Source organism: Aplidium turbinatum, chromosome 1 (genome assembly GCF_918807975.1).
Source record: "Aplidium turbinatum chromosome 1, kaAplTurb1.1, whole genome shotgun sequence".
NCBI lineage: Eukaryota > Metazoa > Chordata > Ascidiacea > Aplousobranchia > Polyclinidae > Aplidium > Aplidium turbinatum.
In genome coordinates, this window is record NC_137472.1 from 47,639,733 (window position 1) to 47,656,877 (window position 17,145).

The 17,145-nt window shown below is 36.3% G+C and overlaps 1 protein-coding gene across 2 annotated transcripts; it reads left to right on the forward strand.

Moving 5' to 3' along the window:
* The first annotated feature begins 4,662 nt into the window (after positions 1 to 4,662).
* On the forward strand, positions 4,663 to 16,828 carry LOC145780280 (uncharacterized). Of its 2 annotated transcripts, XM_082591991.1 has the most exons (8): positions 4,663 to 4,730; positions 5,927 to 6,000; positions 7,045 to 7,182; positions 8,081 to 8,191; positions 10,174 to 10,283; positions 14,276 to 14,345; positions 15,133 to 15,275; positions 16,219 to 16,828. In XM_082591991.1, the coding sequence occupies exons 1-8, from the start codon at positions 4,720 to 4,722 to the stop codon at positions 16,465 to 16,467; spliced, it is 906 nt and encodes a 301-aa protein (XP_082448117.1). In that variant the 5' UTR covers positions 4,663 to 4,719; the 3' UTR covers positions 16,468 to 16,828. The 2 variants fall into 2 exon arrangements, with proteins under 2 accessions (XP_082448117.1, XP_082448112.1); XM_082591986.1 differs by lacking the exon at positions 4,663 to 4,730 and having other exon boundaries at positions 5,838 to 6,000.
* The last annotated feature ends 317 nt before the right edge of the window (positions 16,829 to 17,145 follow it).

Sequence of the window (17,145 nt, forward strand, 5' to 3'; positions counted from 1 at the left end):
TCTAGTGTATGTTAAGAGTTTGTGGCGTGGCAAGCTCACTTTCTATCGCTTAAGTTTTATTTACGTATTTGTGGAAGCACTTTACCTCGGATAACCACGTTTCATGGTGCCTCAAGATGTAGCTTCGATATGGCTAAAAGATTAGGCTATGTGTTTGATATAGACTACTTTTTTTGTCTCGGACTTTTTTCAAGTGTACCGTGCCGGTATGTGAAACTATATACTAAAGTAAACTTGATTTATTATTATTACACTATTATCACAGTTAGCGCTTTGGTTGTTAAAGTGCTCTGGTTGCTGCCACATAGTGTTATTGTTTCTCAGACTGTTTGATTGATTGTTCACGTTTTCACACAAATGATTCAAGAGCGATGATGATGATGATGGCGTATGAGCAATCTTTCCAGGCTAGATTGGAGGGCAGGAAATCTTCAGCCACTCAGCAGTCTCGTCGTCTAGGACCCTCAGATCATACGCACCGTGTGGAGGCCGGTGGGTTAGGCAGTGGTGGATGACATGGTCTGCAGTCTGTTCTGTGGCACCACACTCGCATTCTGAGCGATGTAATGCACACACAGTAAATGACTGAAGTGAAACTGTTTTACTTACATGGGTGCTTGCTTGTAAATGTTGTTCACTATGAATCGAAAATCGAATTATTTCAGTTTAAGAAACGTAACCAAATGGCAACTTTTACTCAAGTTATTTAAGAACATTTTTATGTTAACAAAAACATGTGAAAGTATCGGCCATCGTTACTAATGGATTTTTTTCATAGTTTTTCATGGATGTGGATATTTTCGTAGTTTAGCCCAGAGGTGTGCAACGTGCGGCCCGCGGGCCAAATGCGGCCCCCAAAGAAAAATTATGTGGCCCGCGAAGATGTGCCAATTTTGAATTGTGTGCGGCCCGCGAAACGTCTTTATAATTTAGTTTAGTCTGGTACGTGTGAACAATTCATTGTGGAGTGGATTATTGTAAATATTGCACCTTCTGTTAACCATTTTAGAAGTCTCCCACCGGCCACCGCTAATCCATTGTATTTAATTATTTGGAACGTAAAAATATATGGTCACATAAAAGGCATTATGAACAAAGTACGACTTTGGAAAGCTCACGTACAGATAGGAAATCTTTTCCACTTTCCAACTTTAAGAGACTATGGAATTCATCCTAAGAAGAAAACTGAATTTGCTGACCAACTTGAGAAATTGTTGTATGAATTTTTGGCTCGTTTCAAGGACTTCAAATCTCATGAACATTTGTTTGGTATACCGGTATTCGCTTCGCCATTCAACACAGTCATTCACAAAGCACCAGAAGTAATAACTTGAACTGATTGATCTTCAAGAGAAAACGGATTTGAAAGCAAAGTATTTAAAAATGAATCTTGGCGATTTTTACCGAAAACATTTCAACTAAGATAACTTTCCACATTTGAAAAATCCATGGCTTCAAAAATGGCACTATTTGGCTCAACATATTTGTGCGAACATTTTTTTCTAAAACGGGCGTCATGAAATCTTCCTATTGATCGGTTCTGACAGATGAACACTTGGAAAATGGACTTCGAATTGCGATCACTTCCATTAAAGTAAATTTGGAAAAAGCCGTCAGGAAAAGAAGCCAGCAGCAAACTTTTCACTGAGCTCGTTTAAAGACGGTGTGACAATAAATTTGAATAGCAGTTTTCTTCAGAAATTTATGCGTCCTAACGTATTATTTCTAGAAGGAGATAACCCCTAATATAAAAATAATATGAATAACAAAAACACTACTCTTTTGTGCCTGAAACTAATAGAAATCATATGTTAAATAAACGTGCGGCCCGCGGTTTCACCCAGTTATTCATATCTGGCCCTCCTGTAATAAAGGTTGCACACCCCTGGTTAGCCTATGACTAAAGACAACTGTGGTTTGGGATATGGGTTGCGAAATTAATGCTTTCATCAACGAATATTGCAATACAATTTTTCTTTTTAATAATTTGATTTTAAGAAATGTAGTCCTATAGCAATGTGATTAAATCTGTGCTAGTAAGGGAAACTGCATAGTGAGTTTCTGCTGCTTTGACCTATCACAAATATTGTTGGAGGTGTTTTTACCCCAAAGTTTATTAATGCTTGCAGAATTCTACAGGCTACAAGGTACACGATTGTATAAGTCCAGTAAGTTATGTATAAAGTCATATAGAGCACTGAATCGTCAAATAGTCGTATAGTCATATTGTTGTAGAAAAAATATGAATTATTGCCGCAAAACCATGTTCCTAAAGATGCGTTGCTGGAAGAACTACCGGTAGTACTTACAAACGACACAATGTTTATGTTCTGACAGCCCTGTAGCCAGAGATGGGCAAGATCACCAATATTGGTGATCTTGAAGATCAAGCTCAAGATCATCAAGAATAGGTGATCTTGAAGATCAAGATCAAGATCACCAAACTATGTGATCTTGAAGATCAAGATCAAGATCGTGATCTTGAAGATCAAGATCAATTTCAAGATCACTTTTTGTGTACTTGAAAAAAAAAGAAGTTTTTGATCAATGATGTTGCAAAAAATAATTACTATAAGCGACCTGGGTAAAGGTATACAGTTGGTATTGTTAACTTTTACTTTTAACTACTCGATCGCTTGCTTAAAAATTGTAATAAGTTAGTGACTGTTGCTATTAGGCCTATCAATTGTTGACGTCGTTTGCGTAGAATCGCAACGTCACACCCAAGGCCGAGGTTAATTACAGTAGTAGTGAAAAAGTCGCAAAATTTGCAAATAGTTTTATACTTTTATTTATAATAAATAAATAAAAATAAACTTTGAATTGCATCATTTTTAACCAAGTTTTTGTCTGGTTCGTGTAGGAGTTTTTTTTCTTGTTACTAAGTAGTTTTAACTTTCACTGTATTATGTCAATGTTTATTGCACCATTTACCCATCTGGCAACCTGGATACTGTTGTCTGCTATCAAAAAAGTTCAGAGGTTTGCGGTCTGACAAACCGCTCCATACTCAGACCCTAAACAAGTCTTGATCTGGTTGATTTGCTGCAATAAACCACTTACATGACCAAAGTCGGCTAGAATCCAGATTTTTTAACACCGCCATCCCAGACTTTTGAAACATCTAAAATAGTGTCAAAGAAAGCAAAGATTTCTTTAAAATTCACACATGGAAATTGTGAACAATGTTAAATCATTTTTTATTATACGTCAACATAAAGTACACGAAAGTTGACTTCTTTATTATGACAAACGCAGAAAAAATTTTCAATTTTGAAATGGCAACACTGACCAGATTAGACGAAGACTTTAAAACGTCTTTTGTTGGGCACATACCATATTAACAATGGCTTAATGTTAGTAGTTGCTACTAACTACTTTGTATAGTACGAGTTTTAAAAAAATGCCTCTATCTAGGAAGTAAAATTCAATTTTAAAGTGATCTTGATCTTATTGTTCTTCAAGATCAAGATCACACAAAACAAAGTGATCTTAGATCAAGATCAAGATCACCAAAAAAAAAGTGATCTTGAAGATCAAGATTAAGATCACGCCCATCTCTGCCTGTAGCCTATACATCCAAAATGATTGGGCGCTTCTTTGTTTGAAATAGAAAAGCTGTTGATAAAAGTCACCACAGGCTAGTACACTGATAAAAAATGGAAGGCTAGTTGTTTCACGATTTGTTTCAACTGAAAATTAAGAATTGAAAAGTTAGTGGCCAAAGATTAAAAACTATAAAATCTTGTCTTGTACGACCAGCTCATGTTAGAAATGGTCGGTCGAGCAACACTGCCGTCGATTGTAAAAGCTTTATTAGCAACTATTTTACTGAATACAATAAACAGAAAACTTATTACTTTTCTTCAAGAAACATACTGCGTCGATTTAATGATAACAACAATCATGAAAACGTGCTTGGGCTTAGTTTGTGTGAAAGAGAGCTTAATTCTCTTTGAGAGCCACAGGAAGCCGTGACGGATGACGTCTCAGTTCCGGAAAAACACTTTTTCTTACATTAGTTTATAATAGGCTTACAGGTGGCTTGTCTTGCATGATAATGGACAGCCAAGTTTTTTTTGTGTCGTGTTAAATATTCAAAGTAGGCTTCTCTACAACGCTCTAAATTGTTTCGCAAACCATTGACGTATAGGAAACGCTGACCTATAGCAAATCTCAAAGTGAGCTATTTAAAGCCAGGGATTGTTTAAAGCTAGTGAGGAATTTGCTAGAATGTGATTTACGATGTTTAATATTTCAATCAGAACAAACTAAATATGCAAAAGGTGCAAATTTGGTAAGCTATTGAGATGGCATATGCTACATCAGCTATTTGCTCTACCTTAAGTAATAATGCAGCCTATACAGTAGTGGGATCCAGAATAGAAATCAGTTTTAAACTACCAGTAAATTGTATTGTAAGTTGTGAGCTGAGTGTAATCAGGCATAATTACAATTTATTTAGCATTTTATTGATAAATCAAATATTTGCGCTTTCTGTAATTGCAGGTATCATTGAAGGTATCAAATTTTATTTTACTTCTGTAATCTTTGTTTTCAGAAATTACTGAGTTGAAAAAATTCACAATAACTTTGTATTCATAACTTTTGATGCTGTTTGGCAAGAGCTAGGAAAGGCTGCCACATGTTTAAGCTTCATTTTCTTCAAGTTGAATCGCAATTTGAAGATTGAAAAACAAATGAATTGAAGATAATCTAATGAAAGAAATGTATGTTATTATGTATAGCAGAAATCCGCAAATAGGCTACTTGTTGGTGCATCCCTAAAAATAGTTCTAAATCTTTGCGACCCAAACATTATGGAAGCATATTACTTTTGCGGAAAATACTTTGTAATTTTATATCAATTCCAATACTACTATTTGACAGTATAAACTTTATTGCACAAAATTTTAATTTTTCCAAATTTTTTTTTGAGATTTATGGGCTTTGTGGTTAGAACACTGTTAATCCTTTCTAGGTTTATGGTAATTTGAGGAATGATAACCCTAATATAATATAGTTATGTTTGATAAACTCCCTTTTTATAAAATTACAGTACCGGTACGTAATGTTTAAAACTTTATTTTAACAGTATCAACCCTTCAATGCCCATTGCTAAAAGTTTGCATTGTTCGCATTTTGCTGTTATTTGGAGGTTGACAATCTCCTTTTTTTCTGATTTCGCTTTTCTCCGATTCACGTTTGATTATTATAATAACTTCAGATTATGGCTATAATGATTATTTCGCTATGACTACATGCTGCTCAAAATTCCTGACAAAGTCAAGGATAACCATGAAAAAAAATGTACTACATGTATCGAGCAAAAAGCACGAGTAGCACCGCTCGGGTCATTTTGACCCATGTTATGCAATATGCATGCTAGGGTTAAATAATAAAAGAGTCATATTAACTCTATTTGATTGGAAGTCAAAGAAGCCTACAATCATTAAACTCAGCACAGTGCAACGAATGCACACTATTGAGTAGATCATAGCAAGCTCGAGAGTTAGCAGACTGCACCATTTTGATCAAGTAAGGTGACATTTTTCGAATGGATTTTTCAACTAATGCAAACGGACCGTTGCAGTCAACCTTTGTGTTTCAGAGTTGAGTAACACTTCAGAGTTGAGTATCTGCTTTGTTACTTTTGCATATGATTAATTGTGTTAAAGATCGAATTGAGTCTGATACAAAAAAAAATAATGGTAATTTTAAAACTTTAAGCTAAAAGTAAAAATCCAGCCTACATTAATATGCAAAGTAGACAAATCAACTACAGGTCCACTCTACAAAGAAACAAAGTTTTTATTGTTACTTTCACAGCAGAGCAAGTTTGGTGCATTTAAATTTACTACAATAGAGTTACAGGTTTTTCAGCTATGTCAAGTTCCTTTAAGCCTTCGTTCGATAATCGCTTTAGTATGGCAGATTCCGAATGGAGCGTAGACGACACTGATGCATCTTGCCATTATGTGAAGGATCCAGTTGGACAATGTAAGAACGTTGTTTTTCAATGTTGATATTATGCAACTTGCTTGCACGTTTTTTATGCAACAAAGTATTGGTCAATTCAAGTAAATAATACGCCCACACCAGTGTCTAATGGTACAAAGTTTACTATTATAATGTACGTCACGATACGTTACGTTTTTATTTTAACATTACAAAGTCGGATACGTGGTGAATAGTCTGCGCGACTCTTGAAAAGATATCAGTTCGACACCACCGCTCCAAAGCACGTATCTTTGTCTTGGCATGACACTTCATGACATTCCTAATTAATGGAGCACCTGACTCGATACCTAAATGTTTCTTTACTGCTTCCTCTTATGTTGTGTTGCACCTGCAGTGGCAGTGTGCTGTACTCTGTCGCAATGGACACAACATAAATAATGATTATAGTAACGACTTTAAATGCATAAATCGTTCTCGGCTTTTTTACTTGTTACTTTGTCTTTCTGCAATTGTATAACGTTGTAGCCTACTCAGAAACGTGACTCAACAGCCGGGTAATATAATAGTCATGCTATCTTGACATGTTATGAGTTATTAATCTCTCTTACAGTGGATCACTGTAAATATGCTGCATTGCTGCATGCAAGGGTTTTTCAAACTCTTTTATTGTGTGGCAACGCATCAGAAAATATCTTCCTGACTAGCCCTTAATACATCCACTTTTGATTTCTTATGCATTCAGATTGTTATTTTTTACTATTATGAGAAATGAAGGCTTAATAAGAATGAAAATATAATCGAAGACGCGTTGTGTAATGCTGTGACAGCAAAAATAGCCATTTCAGAAAGACATTCCTATCAAAACAAATCTCGTTGTATTGATCTGTCTGCACTAAATAAATACAAAATCTGTATTTTGTCTTCCAAACCCTTCGAGTTGTTTTGATTTCAAGACAACCGCGTTCTGCAGCTACTGCACCTACCGTTTGCAACATCTGGAACTGTCTTGTTGCCTGCGTGGATACATTAACAGATTTTTGCATCATTTCTTTATTCGAAATCAAACAAGTTTTTTTGCAACAGCTTCTTCCTCACCTCATCCTCTGTACGATCTTCCCCCTGAGGTTTCAAAAAAAGTCCAATTAGCTTCTGTGGAAGAAAAAGAAGAAGAAAAAGCATTTGTGCACGTCAATCCAATAAAAAAAGAAACAAAAATGAAAGGTTTGTTTGCAATACAGATCAGGCAATGGTTATGTAGTATCAATTAGTCTACTGGGAACAAACTTGTAAATTTAGTCTCTAATTTCAAAGGAGAAACTTCTAACATCTGTTAGAAAGCAGTTCATATTTTTATGCTATTTTTGGCTGCACGTTAAACAAACTATTGCCCTTTTTTGTTTGCAAAGACATTTAAGATTTGTCAAACTCTGAATGTTTTAAAATGGATTTTATGTCCCCAACTCACCATACCAGCCGAAGGTGCAAAAATAATATAGCTATTTTATAAATGAAAATCCAAAGGTTACACCATTGTTCTATAAACTTAGCCTACTTCCATGGCGAAAGATGTAGAAATCATTGCTAATGCAACATATTTGAGCCAATATTCAAACATTAGAAAATCTCGAATGAAAAAAAATAAAAAAAATATCATTTTCCTGATTAAAAAAAAAAGCAATTAAACAATGCAAAATTTGACAAAAGCTTCTATGGAAAAATCCTGAAGACTATCCTTTTCAACCGTAACCTTTGGTCTTGCTGATTTTAACTATAATTTTATCGGTTCTCCTTTTGCCTTGATGCAAGTATAATAGCCAACCTCCAATATTTTTTTATATGTTTTTAGTCCACTGTGTTCAAAATTTACTAAATGTGAGAAATACAGGAATACTAACAAATATTTGAATCTAAATGAAATTAGCCTATTTGCGGCAGTTAATATATTATACTAAGCTTATAGACGAAGTGAGTAGCATTTTCCAAGTTTTAACGAGGTATTTACGACATTGCCAGTTTTACAAATACCACTTTTCGTGACAAAAATGAAATTTGTCGTGATTTATTAAACACCGCAATGATCGCCAATTGTTCGAACTAAAAAGCCTTGCTTTTTTTTCAGAAAATTCTCCTGAGATGAAAACAAACCCTAATGTGAAGTGCTGGGTGAAGGTCTACATAGCACTTCTTACAATTGCGGTGTTAGCCTTGGCAGGAGTTTTAACGTTTACAAGTATGCTTAAACACGAATGTTAATTATATGCAGAGTGCTCACTTAAACTTGAAAGCATAACTTGTTTTGTGGTTCTTCAAAAATATTTTTGATGGATTTCTAGGCTTCATCATTATGTGGAAACTATTTCATGATTTTTGCCTTCAATGCATTTGGATGAGTGTTGCTTGGTTCGTCCGCTCGAACTCATAGTTAGGTTATCATCTGCAAGTGCAGCATCCAAGTCAGTGAAGCATACTCGATTTCCTCGTTGAGCTCCACTCTTCCAGAGTTTCTGTTGGCATGCGTCTTTAGACAACCTTCAAACATTCGTGTGGAAAAACCAAGTTTTCTATTCGATGGCATGTCCTTACACAGCCAGTTGAAGAAAGCTCCAGCTTTTGTAAAATTGAGAATTTTGATCACTATGTTCAGCACACTCTTCAAGATTTGCTAATGGCAAGGTGTTAAATTCTAAGGCTTTGCGATACACATTGCAATAAATACTGCACTCAAGATGGATTATATTCTTTTTCACATATAACGAAGCCAGATTGGAGAGCAAGCGCAACAAAGGTTTCGTCTGCACACAACCATACGGTATATCAGTGATTCCCAGTTCTCAAAGGAATGTGAACGGCAAAAATATAAATATAAGGCTACAGGACGTTGAATTCGCATACTGCAAAAGTTTAAATAATGTTGAAGATGTTATACTCCGCCCATGTGAAATGCTTGACGCTCCTCTAGAAAGGCGTGCCCCCTGATTATGAACCACCGCTGTATGCTGTATAGCAGCACATATTTGGTGTAGTGATTAATCAATTGATCATTCAATCAAACTTATTTCAGTACAGCTCCACATCCACTCCAATGCACAAATAGCAGGAAATATAATAAATCACTTTTATTGATATGGAAGCTAACATCATAAAGGCACCAAAAAAACATACGGTTGTCTAAGTCAAGGTGTCCTCACATGGAATATTTAACAGTGTAGGCTACAATAAATCCGAAAAAAGCATAATAAATACGGACGAGATCAGAAGACGTTCTTTGTTTGAAGAATGAAAGATGATTCGACTGGATTGTGCAAACTGCTGTTTTTTACCGAATGTGAATAACTCAATTACCATTCCTTACTACTGTAGCTTGCGGTTAAACGAAACGATTAAGCGGTTAAACCGTTGACAAGAGTAGCCTACTCACTTATTGACCGTTTTTACATTGAAGTGGGGGTAGTTATTTTTCTTCAGTGCTTATCAAGCATATTCCTGCTTTTGGTGAACCGCAATTCACATGTCTATCTGGAAAGATTTGATACAGTTTATAAGTGAGACAGCTGCGCTACCATGTGGTATCGTGAATAACTTAGACCTTGGAGGATCAAATTTCAACGGTGGTCTCTTTCTAAGCATAAGTAGGCCTAGTTGCTGATCAATTAGAAAAATGTAACCAAATCTGATTTACCACGCCAAAACCTAGCTTGTTTCTATATTAAAAGAAAAATATGAGTGATGAAGTCAAAACTGGAGTAGATAGCCTAACATTTAGTTTAAACGCGGTGATTCTACTGTATATTGACTGCTTTTGGCCACCTTTGGAGATTTGCATTCATAAAGCTGCTGCCACGTTTTAGAAGAGCAGATCTTAGAAGTTTAAAGAGAAAAAAGAATACAAAGCAAAGAAAGTCAATCACTCAAACAACCAGCTCTCCAAAGGATCTTAAATGTCCCAATTGCAACTGAACTTTTAAAGCAAGGATTTGACTCTTTCGTCAATTAAGAACTCATCTTTAGCATTTTGTGCAAAAACCATCATCTTTGAAGACGAGAAAGCCTTCATCATCATCATCATATTGGCTACTATGCCCTGTAAGAATTTTCTTCTCGGGTCTTTAGGACACAATGCATTAAACGAAACTTTTTCAAGTGATTGCCTACAATGCCTGTTGTAGCCAAATATTTACTGCCATAATCCGCTTCAACAGACTTTTTTTCCAGTGCTTCGGCCTCAGAATGGCAGTGGGAAACCAATTCAAACAAGCCCAAGGGGACGAATAGTTTCTACATCTTTGGTTGAACAACTAGAAATGCGCGTGGAAAACCTTGAGGTACGTTGCTGATTATGGTAAAGAAAAGATAATGGATTATTATAACTAAATATCTAGGTTAGCCTATTTTTTTTACAAATTGGTGAAACGTTTGAGATCACTATTTCATTTTTGTTTAGACTCATTGATCTAAAAACAAGAATTGTCAAGTTTTAGACTACAAAGGTATGGTATCATTTAAAAAATGTTGTAGAAACATTGAATGAAATCGGTGAAAAAAAATATAAGTCAGACTGTCTTACTTAGGCTGGTATAAATAAATGAAGATCTCCAATAAAAAAAATCACGTTCAGACCACGTGAAAACCACTTTACTCAAATGTTGCAACGAAATTAGTTATAACTGTGCTTTCGCGTAGATATGATATTTAAGTTTTTTTTTACCCACTTCCAAACTTTGCGTCAACGCTTACGTTATGTCTCGAAGACCACGCAGGGGCGCTAAAACGATTTTTGATTGGGGAGGGGGCAGGATTAGAAAAAATGGCACTTTTTTTAAAGTTTTAAAATAAGTTATAGCGATAATGCTGGGCAGTTCGTTAACCGTTTTCCCCCCATTAGCCATATAAATCGAAATGTGAGACAGATGAGGATAAATGAATGAAATATATTGAAATAGCTTGAACAAGAAGAAACAAAAGATAAATTTCACGTTCATAGCGTCACAATCTGCTGCAAAGTATAAAATGTGTCCACGGGATAATTTGTATACTGTATAGTGCATATAGGCCTACAGTAGAGTGTAGACAAATATCAAACCAATCCGAAGTAGCCTACATTTTACGCGCGCCGTTTGCTCGAATGAGCTTATTTGCAACAGCATCTAAGTCAATGGTGTCCATCACCTGTTTGTGAATAGTCGCAAACAGTCGGTTGTTTAAACTTTTGTCTGTCATTGTGGTACCATGGCCACCTGGAGATGCGGCCTGATTTATCACATTTTGCAGATTTTGATTACAGCTACTGCTAGTGCTTGACTGACATTTTTTGAGATGTTTTTACTTTTTGCAGTTTCCTAATGACATAAAACTTTTTTGTTGCCTTGGAGAAGCAATAGCATATGAGAAAAAGTAAGTCAAAAAACGCTAAATCAGACTGTTATTGAAAAATTAACAGTCTGACTAAAATCTTCGAAATCAATTTTCTTTGTTTTTCAACATGTGAGAATGTTAAAACCTATTGTCATGTGGGGAAAAGAGTAAAGAAAGCTTAAAAATCCAATTTTTAGAAAAAATTATTTAAACGTTCGCCCAAAGTTAGAAAAACCTGGAAATTTCTGCAAAATGTGACATATCAGGCCGTATCTTTAGGTGGCCATGGTGGTACGAAGCCACATTTTTTCATTTTGCACGCCACATGGCGCTAAAACTGCCTTCAGCATTCACCTTTCCTAATTTGACGCTATATCATAACGGCTTACTTACACTTTTTCTTTTAAAAATTTTTAACTTCCAGGTTCTCACACTCTTTGCTATGCCAAGACGTTTATAGGTTACCATTCTTTAACTTTTCTACAATTCTATATCACTCAGATCTTTTTTCTAACTAAAACCCAGACCACGAGGAACATTTTTTTCTCATAGTCAGCCATCAACAATACCCGGCCATCCGGCCCTACCTTTGGTCCTATGCAATGAAAAACGGTCGTTAGTGGTGCCTCGAATCATTGGCGTTTGATTTTCACGGTTGGTGGTAGCACTAAACATAGTTGTGACAAAACCGTCTTTGAAGAAGCATAGGACTAGAAGTGGTAGAATTGCAATAAATTATGTTTGTGACCTATACAATAGCTCATTATCGAGTAATGATACAAGAACTACATACCAGTGTACAAAGAACAATGGCACGGAAGGGCATCATGCTATCGTGATACAGAATTTTGTGTGTGAATATTATTTTGAGGCAAAAATGAAAGATTGTAATTAGGCTAAAAGCGAATAGCAGAAATTGTTATTATTGAAAAATGTGCAGTAGCTCACATAACCTCAAAAGGGCACCATTGCCCCCCATCCAGTAAAAAATTTAGGGCAGGGGGCAATCGCCCCCCCTTCCCCCCCGCTTCCGGCGCCCCTGAGACCACGTGCCAAAAACATTAGTTTAAAAGCTATTTTTTGTGTAGTAGGCCTAGGCTATGTGTGATTGACTGGAATGCTTACCAGCCACGTTTGTTTAGTGGTATCGTAGGCTAATTCGAATTACTTGGGGACTTTTGTATGAAAGTGGATGTAGCCTATACGATTTTCTGCTGTGCTAGAACTTGATAGCCTATTCACACTTAGTTAAATATGGTAGGCCCAATCGCCTTGTGTAGTCAAGTGTTTACGATGTTGAATATGTTAACAAGTAGGCAATTTCATACCAAGACATTAAAAGGCAAACCCATTTGGAAGGGCCGACAAGGTAGATTAAAGTTTTTATTCATTAAGCTACTGTGGCCTGTTGAGTGCAGATCGTTCCATCTATCGAGGTCTTTGGAATGCAAATCTGTGTTTAGTGTATCGCTAACTACATGTGCCAAGAATTAATCTACTATTGTTTACTTTCACCGCTTTTTCGTTTAAAAAATCGAGGTTTTATTCAATAAGCTGTGGAGTTTCGTGTGTAGCCTATTACTTTCAAACGCAAGTGGTAACGCCATGCAATTGATTCTCATCTCATATTCCATTAGGATGGCCCTTTTGAGGCAATTTTTTCATTTCAATTTGCATAGGTGATAAATTTTTGCCTTAGCCTAAAATATTAATAAATCCAAATTTTTTGAAATCTGACCCTGTTTAAACCTTGCCTCAACAGCATTTTTAAATCGAGAGCCCCCTAAATCACGTTTTTTTAATCATAAAATTAGTACTATTTGAGCTAGATATATGTTGTTGGTATTTATTTTTATTGCTTTTCAGAAAGGAAGACACTTGCATGCCTTAATTCAGATTTGAACAACTTTTTATGAGTTCATTTTATAGTTTCAATGTAAATGCTTCTTAAATTGACCGATGAAATGATATGATTTCTTTCTGAGAGTTAGGCAAAAGACAAAGTGATAAAAGCACTACTAATTTATTAACCAAGAAGTATCAGCACATCGCATTTCACACAATAGAATCTAAGTTTGCTTGGATGTTCTGGTGACATGATACTTTTTCCCGATCCATGGCCTTTTTTTTCCTTCTATGGAACACTCTGTTAAATGACTAGGAGCACTTCATTGCGATGAACTGCTAGATAAAAGTCCGAGATCTGTACTCAAGGTGACAATGTGGGCAGCAATTGGCTGGTACGGTATCATTGGACCTTACTTTTTTGAGGAAGACGATGGCAGAACAGCCACAGTGAACCAGGACAAGTATCGTCAAATGATTCAAGAGTTCTACCTTCCAAAGTTACGTCAGAAAGCTCGGAGACGGAACAACGAGATTCGAATGACGACACAGTGGTTTCAACGCGATGGAGCACCACCACACACAGAAAACGCTACACGAGAATTTCTACGAACGAAGTTTCCTGGACGTCTGATCTCTCTGCATAAAGACACTGAATGGCCTCCCTATTCACCAGATTTGACGCCCCCAGATTTCTTTCTCTGGGGCTTCTTGAAGGAGCGTATTTATTCGAATTCCAAGCCAAGAGACCTCGAACAACTTAAGGCAAACATTCGATGAAAAATGCAGAACATTCCAGTGGAAACATTCCCAAGTGTGATGAACAATGTAGCAGCAAGGATGCAGGCTGTCATTGGGAAACGAGGAGGTTACATTGATCATGTGGTGTAAAAAAGTAAAAGGTTAAAATGTCTAAATGAAAAGACTGAACTAACAACTGTGCAATGTTTAGATTTATTAATATTTTGGACTAAGGCAAAAATTTATCACCCATGCAAGTTGAAATGAAAAAATTGCCTCAAAAGGGGCCACCCGAATGGAATATGCAAGTCAACGCGACAGAGGCACGGAACTAGTAACATTTTGTTAATTTTATTTCTTTACATTTTTACTCCAGAAATCGCTCAGACGACTCTTCAAAGCATATCCAATTAGTAATGAACCAAAAGAAGACCTTCAAGAAAACGGTGGGTTGGGTAACCGGTTAATAAAGTTGAGATTACTCGAATATTGTATGTAGTCTACCAGCTCTTGAATCTAGTAGACTACTAGCTACGAAGCTATTAGCTATAAAGTTAAGATTACTCTAACATTGTATGTAGTCTACTAGCTCTTCTGGTCTGTTGACAATTAATTGTTTTGCTTTGAAATGTAACTTTTGAAATTATTTAAAGCAACTACAAAACTATTTAATTTCTAAACAACTCCTTAACAGAGTAGTAGTAGCCTACAGAAGCCGGAGTTTTGGAGCATTTGGGAGCTAAAGTCTCCGTTTTCGGCTGAAGTCGGGGTGGAGCCGGAGTCCGAAATTCTTGGCAAGATTATGAGCCGGTGTCTGATTTTTTACCAGTTGATACTTTCAGCGTACAAATATTTACACTACACTTCCTCATATGCTATTTTTGTGTAGGCCTACTTCAGTGGTTTCATTGTCCCATTAATCGTTCTTTTTACGACAAAGAATAAGGAAGGTAAAGTTATGGTATAAAAAAATGTGGATTTATAGTATATAGGCCTACTTTGCGTTTGGAGTCAGAGTGGAGTTTGGAGTCAATATTTCCGAAAGAATTGAAGCAGGAGTGGATTTGGAGTCACAGACTTCGAAGCCTAAGTGGACCAGACCAGGAGAAGTCCAAAATACCTGACCCCGTACACCTCTTCCCCTTAAGTTTAATACTAATGCTGCCAGTGGGCTACATTATAAAAACTAACATGCAATTACTATGCAATTACCAGACCAACCATCTTTTGCAGGTTGCCTTGTTGATGATGTCAAAATGGGTTCAACTTGTTACCATACAAAAAAAGTTGACACTCTTATACAATACAAAGCATTGTACGAATGCTCAATTCTAGCAAACGGTCAATTGGCCATGCTAAATTCTCTTCAAGTCGAGGTTAGCAATTGCATTACTCACCCAATCAACAAAATAGTATTGCCTACATATTTGTTTTATGTGTTTTTCTTTCTTTAATTTATTAACTCGCTTAAAGAACAACAAACTGTGAAACTCTTGATATTACCATATCTTTCAATTTCTCGTTGTTTACGTGTTCAGAACAATAAAGGATAGGTTATTAGCACGTGGATGAATGGAAAGCTGCTAAAACCTTGAAGAGCTTAAAACGTGCATTAGTAGGCCTATCGTAGCCTAAGTGTTAGGGTAGTAAGATACATGTCGGTAGCTAGCACACCGACAAAATCCAAAACATAACAGCAAAAAATAATATAAAAACGAAGAAAAACAATAAGATAATGGCGGTTAAGTGCAACCAGAAAGTTTACCACTTTCGATACTGATGCGGATATGCAGTCAAAACGACAGACCAGGACATATAAAAATAAAGCAAACCTGTCGTAACAAAGAAATCCTTTTCATAGTGGCCCTGGAACCAGTGGTAGCTCTTTCTATGGTCTAGTTCTAGGGTGCACCTGCACATCGCACAATCAGAAGCCAAACGCAGTTGATGTTCGAAATTACGAATTTCAGTGGCTTTTGTTTTATTTCTACATTGAAATATTATTATTCACCAAGCTTTCAACAGTCTGTAAACAGTTATTTAACTAGCTTGTTTTAAATCATACATAACCTATTCTTCGACTCGGAGAATTACAGGTTTACGGCAATTGCAAGGTGAAAATCCTTCTTGTTTAGATTGTTTCTGCATGCCCGTTGCACAGCTGGTGGGCTTTAATTACTTTTCATAACCCCACATCTGCTGTTACATCAATCGGTTATACAAACGACAAAAAGTAACAAGATTATTTTCTGTGTTCTTTTCATCTAACATCAGGAAAATACGTAAGCAACTCTTGAAACGTACTTTTCTTTTTTAAAGAATCAGCTTTCTCTCTACTTGCAAACTGATTTGGATTGGTGGATTGATGGATACAGAGAAGGTGAAACGAAAGACTTTAAGCTCACTGACGACACAGAGTTGAGCCAAAACTTCAAAGGAAACCTAACTGGGGAATCAGGAGACTGTTTATCTGCTACTGTAGTTGACGACAAACTCCAATTGAGCATTAAAAACTGTTATGATTATTTAGATGGTTATATTTGCCAGTACCCAGCAAATGAGCTGTAAAGTTTAATGACATGTATTTGAATTGCAGTTACATGACTTTAACTGCAGAGTTTGCCATCAAACCATTTTACACAGTGTTGTTTTCACAAGAAAAATTGTCTGCGGAAATGGCCCTAACTGCCCAAAAGCGTTTATTGGCAACAATGTAAAACATTTGCCCAAGCATAAGGAAAGTCCTCGAATACACCACACTTGTGCTACTGACCACATGAACCACCAATCATGCTGGCTACACAACTTCAAACTTAGACTCGATTAGTTTTTCATCATGGATCATCTTATTTGTAGATTGCATCAATACTTTTTAACCGAAAGTTTGATACGTTATCGTATTACACAAAAATACAACATAACCAGACGTCGGCTGCTAAATTTTTTCTCGAACTTAAACATTTTAGATCAATAATGATCTATAGCAGGTAGTTAGGCTAGAAGTTACACCACAAATACTTTTCTTTTGTATTAGCTATGGCAGTTTGTAAGAAGGTGTTGTAGACGTATAAGTCCGCCTTGTTAGCTTAGTGGTTAAGCGCTCGACTCAAGATGCTGGTTCGGCTCTCGGGGCGTGCGCTTGAGCAAAGCATTTTCAGGACTGCTCTCCATTCAGAGGCATCTATATTCTATAGGATGGAATGCATTTCAGCAATCGGAAACTTTGCACTGCCAATCTCGGTAACC